Below are 13945 nucleotides of genomic sequence, written 5' to 3'. Positions count from 1 at the left end.
GAATTTAATCTCACCAATGTAATGTCAAGATGACAGTCGCAAAATTTCCATAAGCAAACCTTTGTGACGGTTGTGCATACGGTCCAACAAGCTTCCAGTTTAGCAAAATGGCTGCCAGTAGAGGTGGTGTTGAACGTGTGTTGAAGAAATTGAGAGTTAGTGTGGAGGAAGGGAATTTCTATGAAGCCCACCAAATGTACAGAACCCTTTATTTCAGGTAAGCTCAACAAATAATGTCTTCTCCTTCACGATTACTGTTCAGTTCTACTGTTTCAGACGACTCTTGGGGACCGACAGCCTGCAGCCCTGACTCCCACTGTGTTCTTGCTCATGATGATGGGGATGTTCGACTCACACCTGAGCTTACGATGGGGAAACACTGACAAAATGTTTTCCGTCGAAAAAAAACGTATAAAAGTCGCAAACTACACTTGCTACCATTGTCTATGATAGTTAATTCTGTCGCTCCCAAAAATATTTTGCCATTTCGCCGTATCTTATCGCCCCACGCGAGTGTCAAGTCCGTTTTCCGGATGTTGGATAATATCGCACAGAATAGACTGCAGTGCAGGAAATGGATATGAAATTTGGAACACGTGTAAGATTGCCATTTGGCAGGGAGATTTGCATGGCGAAACTTTCATTTTCATATCCCGCGAGAAATAATCTCCCCGATGACCAATTATCTGTCGAGATTCTGAATGTTATTTCCCCCTGTCTCAGGCCCTACAGTTAGTACAGTGTCACAATCACATCAGAGTTCACGGTGTCAACCCTTTACTGTTGATATCGGTTTTGATGATGCTTATAATGATATATATTTCAGTGATGATGCACATGAGTGATATTGAAAGATGTTTCATATATATAGCATCGAGCACTGTAGTTTCCCACAAGGACATCTGTATACTATATATGTGTGCACGGTCCCTCCTTTCTGGAGGGACCGTGATGTGTGTGTGTGTGTGTGTGTGTGTGTGTGTGTGTGTGTGTGTGTGTGTGTGTGACTGTTTATATATATATGTATATATATATATATATATATATATATATATATATATATATATATATATATGTGTGTGTGTGTGTGTGTGTGTGTGTGTGTGTGTGTGTGTGTGTGTATATATATGTGTGTTGATGGTATAATACACACGACCAACTGGCTGTGCAAACTATTTAATGCTGGCACGAGGTTTTGTCTTTGAAGTAGGACTTAATGTGGTGCATATCTCAAGTGCAAAATGTTTAACACCAGGGACAACCTGACGACTCGCACCTTATTTACATTTTCACATTTCTGTAAATGCTGATGCATATTTTTCAGTAAAAGTGATATATATTGTTTTATATATATAGATAGATAGATAGATAGATAGATAGATAGATAGATAGATAGATAGATAGATAGGTGATGCTGATAACAACAGTATAAAAAAAGTTAATCTACTAAACTTTCTACCATGAAATTTCATATTCTTTTACAAATAAGGAATTCCTACAATATTGAATGAAAAAAATATCACATCCACTTTGTTTTGTGGAAAAATATTATCATTACGTCAGATGTGGAGTTTGTAATAATTAGCATTAAATATCACACACAGGTAGATTGTACCAGAGAGTGTTGTCATGCCTTGAGCTCTCTCAACCATCAGTTATTTATTTGTTTTTGTAGGTATATGTCACAGAAGAAACATGCAGAAGCTATAGAACTTTTATACTCTGGTGCAAGCTTATTATTGAAACACAATCAGGTATGGAAATTTAACCTGTTCAGATTAATGCCCTTTGAACAGGTCGTCAGTTGCTACTGATATCAATAGGTTTGGGCCAAACCCTAGCTGTGAAAGGGTAGAAAAACTAAGTCACCCTGTCAGTGACAGTGAATATCTGTCTTGCACAAAATATGTAATATGATTGAATAGAATTTCCTTCTACCAAAGAAACAAATAAAAAAAAAATCCTGCAAGGGGGAAGCTATGATCAGTTTTAACCCTTTTCCTGCCAAGTCCATATTTCACCACCAGGTCAAGATGATTAAAATTAATGAAACACAACGTATTCCATATGATTTATTTTAACATAATACTGTACATTTGAAGGCTGTTGAAAACATAATACTGTAAACTTGATTTTTTTTGGACAAAAGATGCTATAACATACCAAGCCAAGCGGGTGAAAATACGTCATGTTTTGGCTCAATACCGCTTTTTACTGACTTGGCTGATGGGGAAGTAATACAGTTATTACTGTCTGGCAGGAAAAGGGATATATCTGTTTTTCAACAAAGGTGATACTTGCATGAGTATTAGTGTGGTATTAGTTTGTCAGGAGTGAGCTAATCCAGTGGTCCGAGTTCTTGGGGCACCAATTTTTTGCCCTGGACATAATTTGTTTTGCTTTTAGTGGTCTGACAGAACACTGGATGGTGAGGAAAATAATGAAACTTTGATTGAGAATGAAAGCAGGACCAGTAGAAAAGTTGCATGACCTCTTGAATTATTTTAGATTGATCTATGACCATAAATTTCATAAGTGATTTGCTCATTCCTATTTGTGTCTGATTTTGACACAGTGATATTTTTTTTTTTAAACACAAGTACATGTAACCAGTGTCATATAGTGACTGCACAATGCATTGTAAAATGATGTATATACCCTCACTCTAAATGCGTCTATTTTCCATCACTTTCGATGCATCTATTGGTACATCCGTAGTGTTTCCATAAATCATTTGAACAATAAAGTAATTCTGTCAATGTCCAGACCAAGTAAAGTGTCATTCAGTGAGATTTTCTGTTTTCCAAATATGATATGTGAATGGATATTTGACTTTTAGATCAATTTTCAACAGGGGATAATTTTTTTTTTTTTTTTTTTTTTTTTTTTTTTTTCCCCTTTATTTCCTTTTCCTTTTCCTTTTCCATCCTTTTTGTTCCGTATAACAGCATGGAAGCGGAGCCGATCTATGCATGTTATTAATAGAAGCTCTCAATAATGCAAATTCAACTGTAAATAAAGACATAATAGGTAAGCATTACTCTTGACCATGGATACTAGGTATTTTTGTCGCAACACCTCAGAACTATGTACAGTATGTGAAAACTGCCATTTATGAACAGTGCGCTCTAACATGGAGGTACAAACAGGGTACATTTACATAGTGCTTGTTAGATTTAACATTTTGAAATGGAGTATGTAAACTCTTGAGAGACTAGCTTTTCAGTAAGTATTGTTTCACCAGAAATACAATCATATACATGTAGTGTAATCATTACACGTGGTTTGAATTATCAAGGTCCTCAATGCCTGTTTGATTGCTCATGGGACGTTTATGCTCATCTTTTGCCACGCAGACAAAATTTGTAGTTTACTCAGGTTACTCGACCAAGAATCTCCGGAAAGGGCCCAATACATCAACGCTGCTTTGAAGTGGTCCGCCAAAAATGAGTCAGCCTATAAATCAGGTCACCCTGACCTTCATCAACAAATTGCAATGACACTGTGGAAAGGTGAGTCATCGGCATTCAAATGCCAAATGCTTGTTAAGGTAGAATGCACTGTAGGGACAGATATTCGGACTAACCTTTACAATATTCTTTTGGTCTATCACACCGTGGGAGTTCATTTTGAAGCTTATAGAGTAATTGAAGTTTCATCAGCTTTATTTTGTGAGGATCAGAATTGTATTTTTCTCCATAAAGATAACACAGGGATGGCGGCCATTTTGAATTTCAAATATCGGTAAATATTGGGTATTTGTTTCTCTAGTACCAAAATTTGCACGGCGACTCCATATTTTTATTGTTGATTTTGAAAGAGAATGATTGAAAGTTTGGTTGAGAAAAAATGTAAATCTTTCATTTTTGATTCGCAAACAACCTTAAAATAAATTTGTCAATCATTCCCATTATTGCTCACCATGCTGATTAGTCAGCAGTTTTTTTCTGTGTTTAAGTATACTAGCTCACCAGTTAGTCACACTTCTTACTCAGTTGATCTGTGGCCTATATCTGTGTGGTACTGACAGCATATGATGTCAAACACATGTATAACTATTGCCTGTGATTTAAATGCAAATTGTTCAACCTTTGACTACGTTTTCACTTCAGTAATGTCAGGACATTATTTAATTTATTTATATTACATATCATATAAAAGTTAATAGCAGAGAACAATAATAGTGATTCTATCAACTTTGTTTTTCTCTTTTTCACCAGAAAAGAATTACTGTGAGTCAAGGTATCATTTTATACATTCCTACGATGGCAAAGCATGTGCATCAATGTTAGTAGAGTATGCAACAGCCAAGGGCTATCCTAGTGAAGTAGATATGTTTGTAACACAAGCTGTCTTGCAGTAAGTATCCAGCTCATGATACTTGTGTTTTCTTTGACCTTTGCCCTCCCAAGTGGAAATGACATTTGACCTTTATTCTCCCACCTTGAAATGATGCCATTGGGATAAGTTGGTTAAAACCAGTTAGGCATTAGTATGTGCTATATGTTGTATTTTAACATAGAAATAAACTTTCAAAGGCCTGTCAAATACATACTATAAACATGGTTTTCATTGACGTAACATACTTTGACATACCATGCCAAGTACATATACGTGTATGCTTTGGCTGAATACCATTTTTTACTGACTTGGCTGATGGGGAAATGACAAAGGGCCTGTTAGGATAAGGGTTGATTGTCAATGCCATTTCCAGTTAGATTGGCAAGATAATAAGGTTGGTATGGTAGAGATGGGTACATATAGACACAGTCCCTCCACCACAGTGATATTGAGTACGATGTGAATTATTTCACATTCCAAAGCTTGGGTAAATTCTCAACTTGCCAGGGTTTAGTGGCAGCCCATTCTAGAGAACTGGCAAAGAAACTTGAAGGATTTGGTACCCATTACACTGTTTTATGTAATCAACACAGTAAATGGAGGAAACCCAGAACATCCTGACCTATTCACTGCTATGGTTTGGCCTGATCCTATTGTTTTGGGCTGATGTGCAGCGTCTCGGAAGCTGTCATCCTATTGGGTTGCTGAATCTTACCATTACAATTGAATAATACAAATAGACTCCCTAAGTTGCTGTGAATAGTGACAATCTCCCAATCAGATATAACCTTCCGAGGACGCTGCACATCAGCAGGGGATTGTTTTCAATAATGAAGTGGGACTTTCCACATGGCAGTGGGGTGAAACAGTGATGATGCAAGTATAGTGTGAGGAACAGCTTGTGGCATCAGTACATGCTCAGCATTTTGAGTTTAAGGCGATCACAGTAAAGACTGAGTCTTCATAAAAACTGGTGTTTTCAAAAGTTCAAATGGAGAAGAGTCAGAAAAGTATGGCTTTTGATTCATTGAATGCATTGGAAATACAGAGACCATTGGCATGTTAAAGATTTTAACCCTTTGCGCCCTGACCCCCTGGTACCCTATGACATCATGCGGACATTTTTGTCTGAGCCGGGTTCAAGGGTTAAAGAGAGAAAGTTACAAATAAGACAACATATGTGGGATTGTGAATTTGTCAACCATTCATTTTTTGCTCACGTATGTCGCAGCGATGTCTGTCTGTCTGTCTGTCTGTCTGTTCTGTCTGTCTGTCTGTTGGTCCGATATCTCAAAAACGGCTGATCAGATCAGAATCAAATCTGGTACATAGATTCAGTTAGCAAATGGCAAGAACTGATCAGTTTTTGGTGGGTGTGGCTTGCATACTTTTTGCTCATTTGCATAATTAATGATTTTAGAAAAAACGGATATACATTAAAAACAACTGCACACAATTTGATGAGATTTGCTACAAATGTTGATCACACCAAGATATATCAGCCGTGGGAACCATTAAGGGGTGACATGAAAGATAGTTGCTAATTTGCATATTTAATGAACTTTCCTAATTAGGGATATATATCTGATTTGACACGATCAAAATTGACCAAACTTGCTACATGTATTGAAGATACTATGATACAATATTATTGAAAGTCATTTAGCATTTTCTCTTCAGCCAATTCCTAATTTGCATATTTAATGAACTTTCCTAATTAGGGATATATATTTGAATTGACTTGACCAAAGTTGACAAAACTTGCTACATGTATTGGAGATATTATGATACAACATTATTGAAAATCATTAAGCATTTTTACTTCAGCCAATTCCTAATTTACATATTTAATGAACTTTGCTAATTAGGGATATATATCTGAAGTGACTGGACCAAAATTGATGAAACTTGCTATATACATTAAAGATACTATGATACAACATTATTGAAAGTCATTTAGCAGTTTTCCTTCAGCCAATTCCTAATTTGCATTTTCAATGATCTTTTCTAATTAGGGATATATACTGGGATTTACTTGATCAAAGTTGGCAAAACATGCTATGTACATTGATGATTATACCAGGTTAAAACAATATTTAAAGTCATTTCACATTTTCATGTCAGCTAATTTATAATTTGCATATCTAATGAGCTTTCACAGTTTGGCATATATGGCTTGAAGGACTTGGCTAAAGGTAATTACACTTGCTATATAAAGTGGTGGTAAAATGACAGCAGTCAAAGAAGGTATTTTTATTCTAGCTAATTACGTATTTGTATACGTCATGATCTTTTAGAGTTAATAGCCGGTGAATATTGTTCATTATGTTGATCCATAATACTTTCAATGAAGTTGCAAACATGTGGCAAAGGTTCAAATTTACACATAACTGCAATAATAATGAAACACGTGAGCATTTTCAGCTGATATGTGGTGTCGTTCTGTGTTGGTGTCATTTACGGTAGGCTTGGATGAAATTCATGAATTTGTTCAATCTCCAGAATTTGAAATTGTATTCATGAGTTACATTTCTTCTCTCTTTGCAGACTTTTATGTTTAAAAAATGAGAAAACGGCATCAGTAGTCTTTTACACGTATACAGAGAAACACCCAGACATAGAGACAGGGCCGCCGTTCATGAAACCATTGTTAAACTTTGTGTGGTTTCTACTACTTGCAATACAAGGGTAAGTAGAAAATGTGGGTTTTTTAAATTTGACATTCAAGGCTAGAGAAAAATAAAATGGATTTACAATATTGTATTGTTACCAATGACTGCCCCATTGTTCTTATATTATGAAAAAATGTGAACATGGCAGAAGGTCTAATTTGTCAATTCATTGATGTTTGATTGTGTTTTGAAGAATTGTAGTTTCCAGTCTAGTCGTCATTCTAAGACGGATCTACCACAACGTCATATTTTTCCAAAAAGAAGCGCAATATGCGATGAATTTTCCATTCAAACCATTTTCAACAGATTTTCATTTGAATTGACTTGGCTATCAATAGTCTGAGTGTGGATTTTTACATTTCGACATTACAATTACCAATATTATGAGTGCTTGTGAACTTTAGTTTGTAATTTTTATTTTGAGATGACCAGAAAGAAACAGGCGTTCGACAAGATTTATTTAATGTTACAAAGAAGAGAATTTATCTATATCTTCACATCTGCCATACCTTGTATGACCATTGTTGAAAAATTCATGTATGTCAAGTCACACTGATGCAAATTCTTAGAATATCAGTGAGTAGAAATGAATAAACAATAATTTAAAAGAAAGAGAACTTTCGTTACTGAAGATTTTGAAATCATCAAACATTCTAAAATGTCAAATCTACATGTAATGTTTTCACGACAAGATTAGATACTTTCTAAAATGTGTAGCACAGTGTCATGGGAAATACATGTATAATCAGCCTTGATCCTAACACAGTGTTGATTGCAAAATGAATAAAAGCTTTGTTTTCACAAATTGTGTCTTGGCAGGGGTAAACTAACTGTGTTTGCAGTATTATGCGAAAAATACCAGCCGTCAATATCAAGGGATCCCAGTTACAAGGACTACATTGATCGGATTGGACAGATATTCTTTGGTGTAGCCACCGCCAAAAGAAGACAATGCTCAAGTCGGTGGAGTCTTAGGTAAGGTTGAATTTAGTTGTTGAAATTTCATTCTGTTGATTCATAAGTGAGCTGTAGTCAAAATAAAATACGACAGGCCAACAAGCTCCAATGAGTTTAAATGGACAAGCCTCATTGCTTAAAACAATGCAAGATCAGGACAATATTATTGTAAAAGGATTCAAGGTGATTATTATTGCATGCAATTAGTTCCTAGTACATAAAACTGACAGTCTCTGTGCCTGGCTTTACTGACAGTCAAATGATGGCATAGAATTCAGTCAGCGCTGTTCTGTAACCAGACACAAATGACAACTTTTCTTGACAGATTTTGTCAATATGGGTATCCATAAGTGTGTCGCTTGCAATCTAAACATTTACAAAGTATGGTGATTAAACCAGAAACTGGTATTGCAGGAGGGCGTTTACAGAAGAGACTAGACAGTACGATGCATGTTGCGTGTGCCCTGTGCTCTATGAGCATGTGCACCACACACACATTTCAAATCATACAGTGTTTTGAAGACCATGAATTACCAGGGTCTGGCATTGCACACTGGACATTTCATCCTAATCTGTTCAATATTATTTTCTACCCAGGGAATTTGTTGCAAAGTCTCTTTGTTGACGATGATGATGATGAACAGCCAGAAGAACAGTTGTGTGCGGTTGAACTGGATTAGAAAAGCAAGCTATGAGCAGCATCATTTGATTGAAGAACAATGAAACTTCTCAGATACAACACAGATTGATCACTTCACCCAGAGTTTTTCAAGAAGAGTTGTCAAATTATACATTACCTGTACAATAATTTATTGCCAACTTCACAAACTGGATTGTAAAGCTGGTTGTTTTCCAGCTATTTCCTCGTGTATGGATCATTTTTCAAAGAATATGTAATTCAAGATTATTCACAGAATGCACACACAACCTGTGTCAGTTTCAGCTCCCGAATATCGCTTATTCCTCCCATGACATAGCTCATGGAGAAATCAACTTTTCATTGAAGTTTTTTGGTTCATCTGTTTCACCAAGATAAATGTTGTGGGAAATGAAGCTGCAATGTACATGTACACTATCAAATTTTTTGCAAGCACAGTTAGTTTTTGCAAAACCTGGAAAACTCTGGACCCAATCTCTACTCATGGAAAAAAATTACATTTCCTTTGGGGATTCTTCCATTGCATCGTGTAGCAACTGGACGCCAAAGGCTTATAGGGTTCAAGTTTTTCAATTTGGACTCAGGAGATACCAGTTTTGCCTTGGGTTTGTAACTCTTGAATGTAACGATAGTATGGTCCAACAAATGAGTAGATTGTAAACGTCACCATGATTTGAAATTTATTTACGTCGTTAGTTAATCGTGTGATTTGTTTCTCAGTCAGATGAAAGACGCCGACACTCACTCAAATAAACATTATTTGTGCATGCCTATGTAAGCGGTGCACTGCACAATTGAAACACGCTAAGCTAACAATAAGAACAGCAGTTACATGTCTCTAAGGCCGGTAATCAGTTTTTAACCATGAGCAACCTCAAAAGTCAGCAACCAAACAAGCACACAGGTAACTAATTTTGCGATGGATAACCATGACATTGCAGTCTTTGTGTGGAGAGAATTTTCCTCTGTAGCTCTGCGTTTGTAACTTCCAGGTCCCTCACAGTGAAAGATAGAAACTTAACAGTCGCTGTTGCTTGCTTTGTAGTTGATTGCCAGCATAGATTTCAATGAGGCCAAGCCCTTGCGTGCAATTTAATAAGGGGGATTGCGCTGCAACCAGACATAAGCAACTGTACCTTTCTGCATAATGCAAATTGATATTAATATTTGCTAGTAGAGCACAAGCCATCAAAAACAGTCAAAAAAGTACTTGGTATAAACAAATGTAGCTGATATTGATTGAAAGCATTCACAGAAATCATGCGACTGTATGATGTGAGCATGCATGTATGCACTTTTAAAGCCGCACTTTTCAATCCCAGGTTCTCGCATTAGTGGAGTTCTCCTCCCAGTCAAACACATGGCCAGTATGATGTTTGATTTCTATAACATTAATTACACAAACTGATCTCAACCTTTTGTCACATTTTGCTAATCCTGCAAACAGAGTTTATGCAAGCTTTTGATTGACGGTCGGTTCAAATCGTCAACGGTCATTGATTCCCCACCACAAACGCTCAAATTTCCTAAAAAATTGTCTTCTAGTCGCGTTAAACTTTGAATACAACCACAGAGTTCGATCGGCAGCAACTTCACGCTGACCGCTTGGCAGTCTGTCTGTGTTTTTGCGGCCGGGGAAAACTAAAAAGTGGCATTTTCTGGAGCGTGTGCCCGCGTGTTGCCTGTTTGGTGTCCACTTACACAGTGAACGCCGCCATACCTTGGCGTCCATTTAAAGGGAGGCTCCGCCTTTAAACAATACAGTCATTGGACAAGATAAAGAAAAAGAGTGATTTCTGTGGGTGACTTAACCCTTTCACCACAATGGTTTAGCCCAAACCCATTGTTATCAATGGTGATTGTGGACCTGTTTACAGGACATCAGGGTGAACAGGTAAACTGTCCTCTTGAAAAGCAAAGTGCTCAGTGACTAGAGTCATGTACACAATGAAACAGATACATAAGTACCAGTTGCATGTATGTTTTTGTCACCCTCAGCCCTTGGGTCTTGCCTAACTCCATTTGTTTTACAAATTAAACTCACATCAGAACTCAATGGCAGAAATGTAAACAAAATAAAATTGCGCAGAACATATTAAAATGCTGCATATAGAAATTGATTCAATCTGATTAAAATCCAATGTGGAGATGGGTTGGTCTCTTACACAACTGTATTGAGGTATTTGTTTCCGTAGTAGATAGGGAATGGCTGTGGAAATAATACAATTGCGTACAATACCAACTCATCTTTACATTGGATTTTAGTCACAACGAAATTGATTATAATCAACTCTGCCTTGTCAATGATAGCCAGCCAGGATAGCATTTTACATATTTGACAGTTAGAAAATCATTATAAAGCCCCTAACTTGCTACCATGTTCATTTGTAAAATAGGTGTAACAAAAGAGAATTCATTTTATTCACATCTCGTTTAAACCAGAATCTCATCGTTCAAATGTATTTTGCTATTTCAGTCTTTGGGAGCGCTGTCCCTAAAAGCAGATTTGCTGTCCAGGGGATCATTTTGCAATATAGTGATTTGTATACATATTTTTTAAAGATATTGACATCATTGCAAACAATAAATTTATTGTTTTATGCATACCTTGATCACATCCTTCAAAATCCTGAACTAAAAAAAAAAATAGAAAAATGAATTCTGTATGGCTTCACTAGGTGACATTTATTGCGAATTGATGAAAGAAATTTAGTGTTGATGTAGCCATATTGAAAACTTAAGTTCTTACAGACAAGTGTAAGAATTGTCAAAAGCATGGATAAAAAATAAAGGAATTTTCGTGCAAATTTTGGAATATGAATTTTAATGACAGATTATGTTGATATGACTAATTTTGGAACTATATTTATATATTGGTCTGTTTTGTTTTTTTTTCAATTACATAATTACCGTCGGGTCAACAAGAGCATTGAACTAGTTGCCCGATTTTGTAGAAAGTTTTTTTGACCAATTCCAATGTGATCACACAAATGAAACAATTCTCCAGGACTCAGGATACCTATCAATTTTCAGAAGTTTTCTGAAAATCTGCATTTTTGATTCAACCTCCCTGAAAACCCAGCTCCTTCGTAGACTTCATAAAATATAGAAGATTTCACAGATATGGTAAAACAGCAGCTTTTTCCTGGCATTGTGCAGCGGCTCGGAAGGTTGTATCTGATTGGCAGATTATCATTATTTACAGCAAGTTAAGGAGTCTGAAACATAGTGCTCTTCTGATTGGCTGTTTGAAAAATAATGCAATAACAACAATGAGTTTCAGACGACCAATCAGCTAAAAGCTCCCGAGACACTGCACATTTGCGTCCTCTTTTCAGCTCCGCTGTCAGCGACGCGGAGCTTATCAAATAGGTTGATTTCCGTCGTCGTCCGTCGTCCGTCGTCCGTCGTCCGTCGTCGTCGTTGTCGTCGTCGTCCGTCAACAATTGCCTTCTCCTCTGAAACCGCAAGTCCAATTGCTTTGAAATTTTATATGCGGTTCACTTGGGGTGACCTCACTTAAGTTTGTTCAAATCGTGGTGAAATTTGCATATTTGTATTTTTGGGGCATTTTTTGGTGTTTTTGGTAAAAAAAATCTTCTTTTCTCAAACCGCTTGTCCGATTGCTTTGAAATTTAATATGCAGTTTACTTATGGTGACTTCAGTCAGATTTCTTCAAATCGTGGTGAAATTTGCATATTTGTATTTTTAAGGCAATTTTTGTCATTTTTGGTAAAAAAATCTTTAAAAATCTTCTTCTTCAAAACTACCGGTCAGATAGCTTTGAAATTTGGTACATATGTCCCTAGGGATGATCTATTTAAGATTTGTTCAAATTGTGAAGAAATATGCAAATTTGCATTTTTAAGGCAATTTTTGCCATTTTTGGTCAAAAAATGTATTTCTCAAAAAGTACTGGTCTGATAGTTTTGAAATTTGGTATACAGGTTTCTATAGATGCACTTAGTAATATATATTGAATTTCTGATGAAATCTGTAATTTTGTATTTTTGGGCAATTTTTGCCATTTTTGGTCAAAAAATGTGTATTGCCAAAACTACTCATCTGATAGCTTTGAAATTTGGTATAGAGTTCCTACACATGAACTAAATGATATGTATTGAAATTATGATGAAATCTGCAATTTTGTATTTTTGGGGCAATTTTTGCCATTTTTGGTCAAAAATGTGTATTTCCAAAAGTACTCATCTGATAGCTTTGCAATTTAGTATACAGGTTCCTACAGATCACCTTAATGATATTTGTAGAAATTATGATGAAATCTGCGATTTTGTAATTTTGGGGCAATTTTTGCTATTTTTGGTCAAAAAACGTGTTTCTCAAAAAGTACTGGTCTGATAGCTTTGAAATTTGGTATACAGGTTCCTACAGATGAGCTAAGTAATATATATTTAATTTCTCCTGAAATCTGTAATTTTGTATTTTTGGGGCAATTTTTGCAATTTTAGGTCAAAAAATGTGTATTTCAACAACTGCTCATCTGATAGCTTTGAAATTTGGTATACAGGTTTCCATAGATGAACTACATGATATTTATTGAAATAATGATGAAATCTGCAATTTTGAATTTTGTGGCAATTTTTCCCATTTTTGGTCAAAATATGTGTTTCTCAAAAAGTACTGGTCTAACAGCTTTGAAATTTGGTATACAGGTTTCTATAGATGAACTCAATTTGATCTTTTGAAATTATGATGAAATCTGCAATTTTTATTTGTGGGGGGGCAATTGTTGCCATTTTGGTCAGAAAATTTTATTCTCAAAACACTACTCATCAGATAGCTTTGGTTGACATGTTCCTAGGGATGATCCGATGTGATATATTCAAAGTATGATGAAATCTTCAATTGTGTATTTTTGCAGCTTATTTTAGCCACTTTTTTCTGGCCACTGCATTGAGCTATCAAAGATTTCCTCCTTCTTCATCAACATGTGTCAAAAATAGTTATTCTCTACATAAACACAGCGGAGCTATATCGGCCGCTAGGTCGCTTGTCAGAGAAATGTGAACTTTCTAGTTATTCATGTTTCAACTTTTGTTTTATATATTTCACACGCCTCCATACCTGTATCAATGAAATGTAACCAATTGTATCAGACCATATGCAAATTAGGAAACTTTTTGAGTTCTCTGAAGTATAGGTTTGATATTTAAAGTTAATAAAAATACTTGTTTATTTGATACTCTAGGAGTGTAGGGATTAAACAGCATCATCATAATTTGTATTTTATGTTTCATTTTATGTCGGGAGGAAATAAAGTGAAAATAAAAAACAGTTCTCTTGTAAAATTCCATA

The 13945-nt window shown here is 35.8% G+C and overlaps 1 protein-coding gene across 2 annotated transcripts; it reads left to right on the top strand.

Annotated features, from left to right (window-relative positions):
• The first annotated feature begins 64 nt into the window (after positions 1-64).
• On the top strand, positions 65-13943 carry LOC139151524 (Golgi to ER traffic protein 4 homolog). 2 transcript variants are annotated; one of them, XR_011556443.1, is made up of 9 exons: positions 65-217; positions 1676-1754; positions 2949-3030; positions 3357-3512; positions 4221-4359; positions 6889-7029; positions 7833-7988; positions 8568-9915; positions 10371-10775. XR_011556443.1 is itself a non-coding variant. In XM_070724419.1 (8 exons), exons 1-8 carry the CDS (start codon positions 108-110, stop codon positions 8593-8595), a joined length of 891 nt encoding a protein of 296 aa, XP_070580520.1. In that variant the 5' UTR covers positions 65-107; the 3' UTR covers positions 8596-13943. The 2 variants fall into 2 exon arrangements, 1 of the variants encoding a protein (XP_070580520.1); XM_070724419.1 differs by having other exon boundaries at positions 8568-13943.
• The last annotated feature ends 2 nt before the right edge of the window (positions 13944-13945 follow it).

The sequence above is a fragment of the Ptychodera flava genome, chromosome 15 (assembly GCF_041260155.1).
Source record: "Ptychodera flava strain L36383 chromosome 15, AS_Pfla_20210202, whole genome shotgun sequence".
Taxonomy (NCBI): Eukaryota; Metazoa; Hemichordata; class Enteropneusta; family Ptychoderidae; genus Ptychodera; species Ptychodera flava.
This window is presented reverse-complemented; position numbering and strand designations above follow the sequence as displayed.

Bases quoted from the DNA above. Each gene is read 5' to 3' on its own strand.
- LOC139151524 (XM_070724419.1), top strand. From the start codon at position 108: ATGGCTGCCAGTAGAGGTGGTGTTGAACGTGTGTTGAAGAAATTGAGA. The intron at 3,031-3,356 runs GTAAGCATTACT...TTTGCCACGCAG, and splicing joins TGTAAATAAAGACATAATAG to ACAAAATTTGTAGTTTACTC. The intron at 3,513-4,220 runs GTGAGTCATCGG...CTTTTTCACCAG, and splicing joins TGCAATGACACTGTGGAAAG to AAAAGAATTACTGTGAGTCA.